The sequence below is a fragment of the Papaver somniferum genome, chromosome 4 (genome assembly GCF_003573695.1).
Source record: "Papaver somniferum cultivar HN1 chromosome 4, ASM357369v1, whole genome shotgun sequence".
Classification (NCBI taxonomy): domain Eukaryota; kingdom Viridiplantae; phylum Streptophyta; class Magnoliopsida; order Ranunculales; family Papaveraceae; genus Papaver; species Papaver somniferum.
This window is the reverse complement of record NC_039361.1, coordinates 15,813,111-15,823,024: the sequence shown is the minus strand read 5'-3', so window position 1 is coordinate 15,823,024 and position 9,914 is coordinate 15,813,111. Positions and strand designations below refer to the sequence as shown.

At 37.7% G+C, this 9,914-nt stretch overlaps 2 protein-coding genes across 5 annotated transcripts; both read left to right on the top strand.

The window, feature by feature from the left end:
* The first annotated feature begins 4,188 nt into the window (after positions 1 to 4,188).
* On the top strand, positions 4,189 to 8,312 carry LOC113274821. Of its 4 annotated transcripts, XM_026524218.1 has the most exons (10): positions 4,189 to 4,529; positions 6,025 to 6,092; positions 6,292 to 6,412; positions 6,489 to 6,608; positions 6,797 to 6,892; positions 7,109 to 7,162; positions 7,244 to 7,430; positions 7,627 to 7,795; positions 7,943 to 8,006; positions 8,118 to 8,312. In XM_026524218.1, the coding sequence occupies exons 2-10, from the start codon at positions 6,067 to 6,069 to the stop codon at positions 8,277 to 8,279; spliced, it is 999 nt and encodes a 332-aa protein (XP_026380003.1). In that variant the 5' UTR covers positions 4,189 to 4,529; positions 6,025 to 6,066; the 3' UTR covers positions 8,280 to 8,312. The 4 variants fall into 4 exon arrangements, with proteins under 4 accessions (XP_026380003.1, XP_026380004.1, XP_026380006.1 ...); XM_026524219.1 differs by lacking the exon at positions 6,025 to 6,092 and having other exon boundaries at positions 4,189 to 4,348; XM_026524221.1 differs by lacking the exon at positions 6,025 to 6,092.
* Positions 8,282 to 9,568, top strand: LOC113274822. The gene is made up of 4 exons (XM_026524222.1): positions 8,282 to 8,690; positions 8,795 to 8,938; positions 9,043 to 9,186; positions 9,292 to 9,568. The coding sequence occupies exons 1-4, from the start codon at positions 8,412 to 8,414 to the stop codon at positions 9,349 to 9,351; spliced, it is 627 nt and encodes a 208-aa protein (XP_026380007.1). The 5' UTR covers positions 8,282 to 8,411; the 3' UTR covers positions 9,352 to 9,568.
* The last annotated feature ends 346 nt before the right edge of the window (positions 9,569 to 9,914 follow it).

Here is a 9,914-nt window from a genome sequence, read left to right as displayed (position 1 = left end):
TTGAATCATGAAGGGGTACTTGTTAAAGGTGAAATTTGACAGTGGGACGTGTGTTTTTTGAGTCATGAATTGGATGGGTTTTTTTGACAAAGCTGGTTGTACAAGATGCACCTAGGTGCATAATGGATATTCTGACAAAAAAATATTTTTTCTACATGTTGCACTCGGGTGCATAATGCGTATTTTTCAGAACTTTTTTGTTATTCCTCTTATTTTTCTTCTTAATACTTATTTTTGGTTGATGTATTGCTGGCCAATGCTATTGTAATGGTGGTGGGTTTAGCTCCCATGATCATGAATTAGTCATTTTGGTTGTACATAAAATATCGCAGGTGATAACTGGGATAAATTTGGATTTACCTGCGAAATACACAAGATGCACCTGAGTGCATAATGTGTATTCTAACGAGAAATAGGTTTTGGCCTTGTCACACACGAGTACATAATGTATATTTTTTTGATTTTTATAGGAAAAATATTTTTGGCCGGGTTGTACCTGGGTGCATAATGCATATTTTTATAGAAAATAAATTTTGGCCAGATGCCCCTGGGTGCTTAATATATCCTCGGCCTAGTTTAAAATAATTTTTTTTTCTTCCGAATTTCATATCAACAATGAATCTTGTTTTGTAGAGATTTTTGATTCCTTTCCAAAAATATAAATTTTATTAGAATACGACTTACATATCAGAAATTAAGACATTTATCGCGATTAATTTTAAATTAGAGTGAGAAAATAAATAAGAGAGACAAAAAGATATGATAATGAATAAAGTTTAAAATAAAGGGTATGTATTACCAAATTTGCATGTCTTTTATTACCAAATTTGGTATGTATTACCAAATTTCTTGTGTCTTTTTCACCCAGACTTATATTTTTTACATGTCCATCGCTCCCACACTTTATTGGGTTACGATCGTATGACCTATTTTCCGTAAAATTAAATTCTTTGTTAAGCCAAAAAAAAAAAAAAAAAAAAAAAGGCCACCAAACCATTAGGCTTCCTGATATTGATTCCATTTCCATATCACACCGAATGAAATTGTTGTGCCTTGTTTAATTCAAGTGATAAAGATCAAGTACTCTACTCATAACAAGCATTTGTTTATTAGTGATCGTATTTTCTTTCTTGAAGTGACTTGACACAGCAATTAATGTTTCTGCACAAAATAAGTTTGTGATGTTGTGGACAATCTCATTGATGTGCTTGCTAATCGTACTTTTCTTCTGTTTCGACTATTTTTATGTCGCACCTAGTGATACATTTATCAAAATCTCTTTTGGTCCGACATACGTTTCCCAAAGCTACTCTAAGAGCAACCACAGTCACGAGACAGACCAAATACCAAATTCCAGACTAAAAACCAAAAAAGTTTGGTATTCTCGGTGTTCAAGCGCAGTGGGTGACGAGCAAAATTTGGTGAGGCGTAACTTATACATCCGCTTGAAGCCAGACGGAATTTATACTAACGTTTCTTGGTGGGCGTCTTTTTAACATGCGTCTCAGTGAAACGGATGTATTACGTGCGCCTGATTGAGGCGCAGTTTTAATTCACGCCTGGCATTAGACGGCGATGGAAAATGCGTCCCAGTAGACGGAGATGGTATGTGCGTCTGATACATACGGAGATATAAATTGCGTCTGCATCGGACGGACACAGAAGGTGCGTCTGAGTGGGGCGGAGATGAAAGGTCCGTCTATGTGGGGCGTTTATGGAAAGTCCGTCTGAGTGGGGCGTTTATGGAATGTCTGTCTGGGTGGGGCGTCAATGTAAAGTGCGTCTAGAAATATACGTTAAAGGGCAAGTCCGTCTGATTATCTCCTCTTCTCCTCCTCTTTTCACAGAACAAGAACAAAAAAGACGACGAAACCTAAGAAAAAAGGATTGGGGCAGCAGCACTTATTGTTCGACTTTCTTGACCTTATCTTTTCTGCGTAAGCAGAGGATTAGTCTAGTAGGCTGGAGGGATTGTACTTATCCCTTGTACGGGACTAGTACCCCATCCAGATTCATTGGGCGTCTCTGCACACGGAAATGGACTAGTACCCCATCCAGATTCATTGGGCGTCTCTGCACACGGAAATGATTGCATGTTCGCACCACGTTGGAAGATCAAACTGGAGCATGGGGCTATGCAATCTCATGTTATGAAAATTCAGGCGTACATTAAAGATACGTCTCACACAGGCGTGCATAATACATGCGCCCGGACCAGGCGTACATTAAAGATACGTCTACACACAGGCGCTCACGATACATGCGCCCGAACCAGGCGGTTTTTATAACTGCGCCCCACTGGGACGTACATTCTAATTACGCCTGCTGTGGGGCGTACGTATTATCTCCGTTTTGTCCGGCGGTGGTTATAAATACGCCTCACTCATACGCTCTTTATACATCCGCCCTAATTTCATGCGTTCTTTATACTTACGTCTGGTGTGAAGCGCTCACTATAACCCCGTCTGAATTCATACGCTTATATTAAGCCCGTCCCAGTATAACTGATTTTAGTCTGGGTCGGCGACCATTTTTGGTCTCAAACCCTAATTATCCGGACTAAATATAGCTTTAGTCCGTTCCATTGCGGCTGATACAGAGACCAAATTTGGGTTTAGTCTCCAAATTTGGTCGTGACTGTGGTTGCTCTAAGAGCAACTGCACTGGACGACCAAACCTATATTTATGGTCCAGGGACGAGACGCATCGGGACGGAGTAAAGATTAAAAGCTGGACCATAACCAAATTCCGGACCATATTTGGTCTGGGACCAAGACCAAAACTATATATAGTGGAGCGGATGTATAATCATCGTTTGTCATCGGGCGTGCATATAAATTACGCCTGTTGTGAAACGTACGTAAAGACACCGCCCCACAAAGAGGCGTGTATATAATTTACGCCTGAATGAGGCGTTGTTGAAATGTTCGCCCGATGGGACGTTGGTAAAGTTTACGCCCCACGCCAGGCGTTCATAAACTTTACACCCCAATGAGACGAAGATTATATCAACGCCCCAGCCCGGTGTATGTATAGTTAACGCATGTTGTTGAGCGGACTTAATAGCTCCGCCCCATTTAAAGCTTCAGAAAATTTTAAAACGTTATTAGACAAATTTGTTTTTGAAATTTTTTTATACCGTTGGTAATTCGAACGTTGAAGAAAATCGAACGTTGGGTAATTTGGAACGTTGGAAAGTTTGGAAGACATTTTCGAACGTTGGAAATTTACTGAGGAAACACCTATATATACACATGAAGGCTGTAACATTTTCCCACAACTAATACTTCAAACTATCTATCACACCAATAAGAAGAAATATTATTTCTGCTTTCAAATCATTTGGAATTTTTTCTGCATTTCGCTTACAATGGCACCAAGAACAGCACGAGGTCCAAATTTTACGATAATTGAAGATGTAACAATGTGTAAAATTCATTTATCCATATCTCAAGATCCTAGTGTTGGAGCTGATCAATCAGAGGCGACGCTGTGGACTCGTATCAAGGATGATATTGAACTTCATTTATCTAATAATCCAGAGCGGTCTTGGAGTTCCTGGCAAAAACGATATCAGGGAATAAGTAAAGATGTGGCGTTATTTTCGGCAAAAGAGGCAGAAGTGGAAGGTGAATATCATACTGGACGGGGTCCTGAAAAGAAGGTAAGCATTCTTGATTTTTTGAACAATTATTTTCTAATATTTAATAAGCGCCCATGTAGTTAACTGTTTTTAAAAACATTAACAGCTTGAAGAAGTGAACAAGCGGTTCAAGGAATGCAACGATGAGAAAAAATTTAAATACGAAGAGTGCTATCCAATTGTGTTAGAAAATATAAAATATAATCGGCGATCGACTTTTGTATTCGATACGACTCACGATTTGGACACTTATGAGAATAACGAGGAAGATGAGGAAGGACCGCAAACAACAATCCAAAGAGAGACTTGTAACGACACAGATGGGGGAGACATAGAGAACACATATCTCCGTAAGATGGGGAAAAAAGCAGCAAAAAGATTGAAGAAAACAGGGAGAGAGAGATCCAGTCACCAAGAGGAATTAATGGGAAATTATTAAAGAACAACAAAATTTCAATACTCATTACCAAGCACAATCAAGATTCAAGATGGAACAAAGAGCAGCAGAGTTTGCAGCAAAACAAGCTGAACATGCGGCAAAAATAGCCAAACAAGCTGAAGACGAAGAATTTCGAATCATTATGATGGATCTTCAAAAAATGGAACCTGTACAACGAGAGTACTTCCAACTTCGCAGGGCGGACATAGTTTGGAATAAAAGAAACCAATCATCATCGTAACGAAGAAGAGATACAGAGTTATGGTGTATACGATCTAACCTAACTTCATCGATTCTCTTTATTTCTTGAAATTTACAAAAATTTGTTAGGGTTTATAAATTTTTTGATATAAAATTTGAAACCCCAACATTTTTTGTGTTTGATTTCCTAAAATGTCACGGGGATTGATGTGAATATTGAGATATCATCACCGAAATTCTTAAAAGGTAAGTATAATAGCTAGATCTATTTGATTTTGTTAGAAATTGGGTTGGTTTATGTATTATCTACGTATTGGGTTTCTGTGTAGCAGTTTAATTTTGATTGAACTCTAGTAGGTAGGTATTATCTAGAGTTGGCAGTTTTCTTCGTGATTGCTAGGATTTTGCTCAATAGGCATGCAATTTTGGGTTCCATCTAGCTTAATTCACTCTTTACAGATATCGGGATTTCATAGAACAGTCTATTCTTTATATCGATGCATTTTGTGTTATTATTACAACTTCCTGAAACTTATGTTCCTGATGATTATGAACCATCATTATACATTATTGGTTAGGTACAGAAACCTCAGAATCATAAGAAGTTTCTTGCTTAAATTTATTTGCTGTTTTTACTTTTTCATCTAATTTTGTCACTACCTTTACCTAAAGCTCCACTAGGGAACATTATGCGAAGTTTCGAGTTTAGAATGTGAATTTATTTGGTGGTTCTGTATTATGGGTTACGTCCATCCAAAACAACGAAAGTGGAGATCATGGATTTTTTTTCTTGCATTTGCCTGCATAAACGCGATAGATCTCATGTTAGCATGCCACCGAGTAATGAGTATCTATTGAATAAAAAGATAATATAAATCACAAGTCACGACTATGAGCAAGTAAAACTGGATATTATAGGTTCGAGGAAGTTTTACAGTAAGCCAGATTTTGCAATGGTATATGGTCTTAGAAGAATAGTGATTAGTGAGACACTAATAAGCCTAAGGGAAGTATCTAGAGAAGGGCAACAGTAAAATCTGAAACGTAGAAAAACTTGAATAATCAGTAACTTATGGGGCCAATTTTGATTAAAGTAATTAGTGTTTCCAGACCTTGTTAGTTATGTATTGGTTCATTAATTTTGCTGGTCCCTGCTTGGTGCAACAATATCAATCACTCAAGTTGGAACTGTCAAACTTTAATAGGCAAATGATCCTGTTTTACAGGAGTTGTACTAGAATACACTTCCTAAGCTGTTTTAGTCAATAAAACACAAACAAGGTAAGAGTGATTTTCTAATATAACATTTAAAAATCTCAATAGGGCTCTTCAATTGTGATCTATTTGAAAGAACTTGGTAATCCTAATGTACAGTTTAACTGTCTAACAAATGAAAAATTGATTAGTAAACTTTATGTAGCACCAAATTTTGACTCGGTAAGCTATCTGTATTACAGCTCATAGTTGTAACAGTATAATCAAATCATAAGATGGATTCTTACCTAGATAGCACTGCTACTGAAATTTCATTCAATGTATACTGAGTGTGCCGTTGAATCTGAACTACTTAGCCATAGCTTTTAGATTTCGACTTGAACTAGACTTGTGCTCCTTAGGCTAAGTTAGTTTAAATTTGGTTTAGCGGTATGGTGCTCGTTCACAGTTTTTATATCATGATCGTCATCTTTTATAACTTCGCAATTTGTAAACTTGTGACATAGACCATCATTCTCATCTGTAGGACAGAAAGTTAGGCTTCGCTGATGGAGCTAGTGGGAATGTGATGGGAAGCTTACAATGTTGTAGGAGGTCTTGATAAGTTTTTCCTTCTGCCAGCCACAGCAGCTAAGGCACCAGTAATTTAAGTCTTAAAATATTTCTCTAGACTTGCTTCTCTTGCACTTGATCTGCATAGGAAACACAACAACAGACTAAATTCCAACTTGTTTCACCAGGTGTTTATTTCAGTAGGAAGCTTGATTAGAACAACAGATAAAATTTGCTGCAGGTTGTTCAAAAAATTTGCTGGTGTTGCCATGAGGTGGAAAAAGGTGTTCACTTGTGATCCAAATGCAACCAGAACTCTACTTGATGACGCATATGATATATATCAGCCAATGCTCCTATTGGTAAGTCTTTTGACTTTTCCTTGTTCGCATTTGTTTTACTTTCGGCACTAACCAACAATCTATGTTTATGTTATAGGTTCTTATGATTTTCGAATGGGGGGTTTTATTGTGGAAGTTCCAGAGTAAAAATGTCCAATACCGAGAAGTTTTGGAGCTCGAGGATAATAATTTTTTGAGAACATGGGACGTTTTAAAGGTTAGTACCAAATTTTAAAATCAAATTGTGTTAGTTCAAGTAAGATGCAGTATGTGTATTTTGTAGTGCGCTGTTTTGGTTATGTGGATTTTGAGGATTTACTCTTACAAGTACATCATATAAAATTCATAGCGTTATTGATTTTATCTTAAATACTATGTCTAATCAATTTTTTTCCTATGAAACAGTGGGTGATTATTATGCTGATATGTACCATCATTTCCCTAGCACTTTTTATTGTATTACGGATTTTTGGGAAAATAGGTGCATCTGTGATATTCGCGGTAAAATCTTGTTCTCTTTTGTGCAAGTAATTATACTTTTCTTCCAACTTCTGAGTACAAATACACATCAATTAATGGCTAAGTTGTGTTCTACGGACATTGTTATATATATTGATCCCGATCCTGTTTGTGGGGTATTTTTATGCCTTCCACCGAGACTCGCTTGTAGCTTTCTCTGGGACATTGTATCACATATTCATTCCTAATCTCAGACAGGCACCTACATTTCGACAAGCATTCTTGGCGAGTATTATAACGTCACTAGCGAAGGTTTGACTTTTAAAATTATTTTGATCCTCTGAATGTGTATATTTAGTTTCAGTAAGCTTGCTCATAATTTGTTATGTATAGGTACTTGCGGATATGGTTTCGGCTATTGCTTTAATGATTCACATTTACGGAGTTAAATGCGCCGATACCTACTTGGGGCAAAGATCAGTTATTGCTCTCGTCATTACATGTGTGCCTTTCATTTATCAGTTCGTTCAGAGTTTGCTAGCGGGTTTCTACGAACCTAACCGCATGCAGTATTTGAATGGTATGTGTACATCTGATTCCTGTTTTATAGTTTTTGATCAATTTAATTAGTATTTGAATGGTACATATATTAGCACATTAGTTACAAAAAGCTAATTCAGAATAATTGTTACACATAAAGCTGAGCTAAAAGAGGTAATGCAGAATAATTGTTGCACATAAAGCTAAGCTAAAAGTTCTGTGTTTTACTCATGCAGCAAGTAAGCACCTTTTAACAATGACAATGATGATGATTTCATCGGTAAAATATCTCCTCGAAGACCATACACTCTGGTCAGCATCCTTTGGACGTTGGTGGATTGTTTTGGTTGTTCTAAACTCTGTTGCATGCTTTCTATGGGAATTCTATCAAGATTGGAACCTGAGGTAAACAGTAATTTAGTTGGAAAAGAATATTTTCCTGAAACACTTCATAAAACTTCAAAAATTTTGTTTTGCAGCATGACAATGATATTCTTGCAAGCCAATTTTCCTAAAACACTTCATAAAAACTTCAAAATTTTTGTTTTGCAGTATGACAATGATATTCTTGCAAGCCAATCCAAGAATAAAATCAAAAATAATTACAAAAAAATGGGTAAGGCTTCTGAGAAAACATTGACTTTCTTACAGTAATGTTAGTATACCAAGCAATTTTATAGTATAACCACAAGTAGACTGATTAAGAAACTTTAATGCAATTTCACAGTGGTACAAAGTAATTGTACTTGTCGACTTATTTTTACGTGCCACTTGGACGATTAGACTCTCTCCCAGCTTGTTACTCTCCCCAGGATGGTTCAGCAACAGATGGATATCATTATCCATGTCGGTGCTGGAAATAATCAGCCGACCCCTTTGGATGGTATGAAGGATAGAAACTCGATACTATGAGAGACATCCTGAGTTGAATCCATTCCCTGATGCGGCAGCCACACGAGATGGTGCTGTTACAACACAGGAGGGTGAGGGGACAGGTTCACAGGGTGGTGGTGGTGTTACTATGCAGGTGGATGAGGGGACAGGTTCACAGGGTGGTGGTGGTCACGTTACCATGCAGGAGGTTGAGGAAACAGGTTCACGGGATGCTGGTGGCACCACACATGGGAGGGAGATGGGAGATTCACAGGGTGGTGGTGTCACGCGGGAGGTCAGTTTACAGAGTGGTAGTAATACCTTGCAGGAGCACGAGTTACCAGGTACACTGAGTGGTGCTGATGAGGCTTCTACGTCAGGCGCTGGTGCTGAGCTACCTATCCAGAAATCACAAGGTCAACCGAAGGTCAGATAGTTAAAAACAAACAAAGCTAATTCGCCTTTAAGTTTAAGTTAAAGACATAACATTTTAAATACATGCTTCAATCTCCCTTCCATTTGGATGTGCAGGAGGAAGTGGAGGTTAAAGTCGTGAAGAATGATGAGGTGGATATAGGTGAGGTGGCAAACAAGTCGGGAAATGGTGCTGAAGAGGCTTCTACGTCAGGCGCTGGTGCTGAGCTACCTATCCAGAAATCACAAGGCCAACCAAAGGTCAGATAGTTAAAAACAAACAAAGCTAATTCGCCTTTAAGTTGAAGTTAAAGACACAACATTTTAAATACATGCTTCAATCTCCCTTCCATTTGGATGTGCAGGAGGAAGTGGAGGTTAAAGTCGTGAAGAATGATGAGGTGGCTATAGGTGAGGTGGCAAACAAGTCAGGAAATGGTGCTGATGGGGCTTCTACATCAGGCGCTGGTGCTGAGCTACCTATCCCGAAATCACAAGGTCAACCAAAGGTCAGATAGTTAAAAACAAACAAAGCTAATTCGCCTTTAAGTTTAAGTTAAAAGACATAAAATTTTAAATACATGCTTCAGTCTCCCTTCCATTTGGATGTGCAGGAGGAGGTGGAGGTTAAAGTCGTGAAGAATGATGAGGTGGCAATAGATGTTCGTGACTAATAGATATGTGTGAGAATTTCTCGACTTAATCACACTAACAGAAGGGATGTGCATAAAAAGAACTTGCGAATGCTTGGTTTTGAAAGTATAGGTGCAAATTCTAAAGGTAATCCATGTATGGTTGAACTAAATAACATCCCCCTCTGTATAAATGGAGAGAACAATTTTCAAAATGTTTAATATCCCTTTGTCCATCTAACATAAAAAGAATTATGCATACACATACTACTTTAGCTATTTACCATCCAAAAGAAATATGTTGAAGACTATGGTAAACGTTACAGATGAAGTATTCCTAAAAAAAAAAATTTGGTGAAAAGTAAGAACGAGTTCAAATGAAATATTGGTAAGAATTGTTTAACCTACGCCAATGGAACAGCTCGATAATTACCTGAGATGTTTTAGGATTCACAGTGAACAGTGAAAAATTGCTTCTTGCAAATCACCCAAATGCGCACATAATCAAAGCACCAGACAACATAGAGCATACTGTAGTTTAGAGATGTTTTAGCATCAGCAAATCAAAAGAGCATCAACCCAATGAACAAGTTTAGTTACGGTAG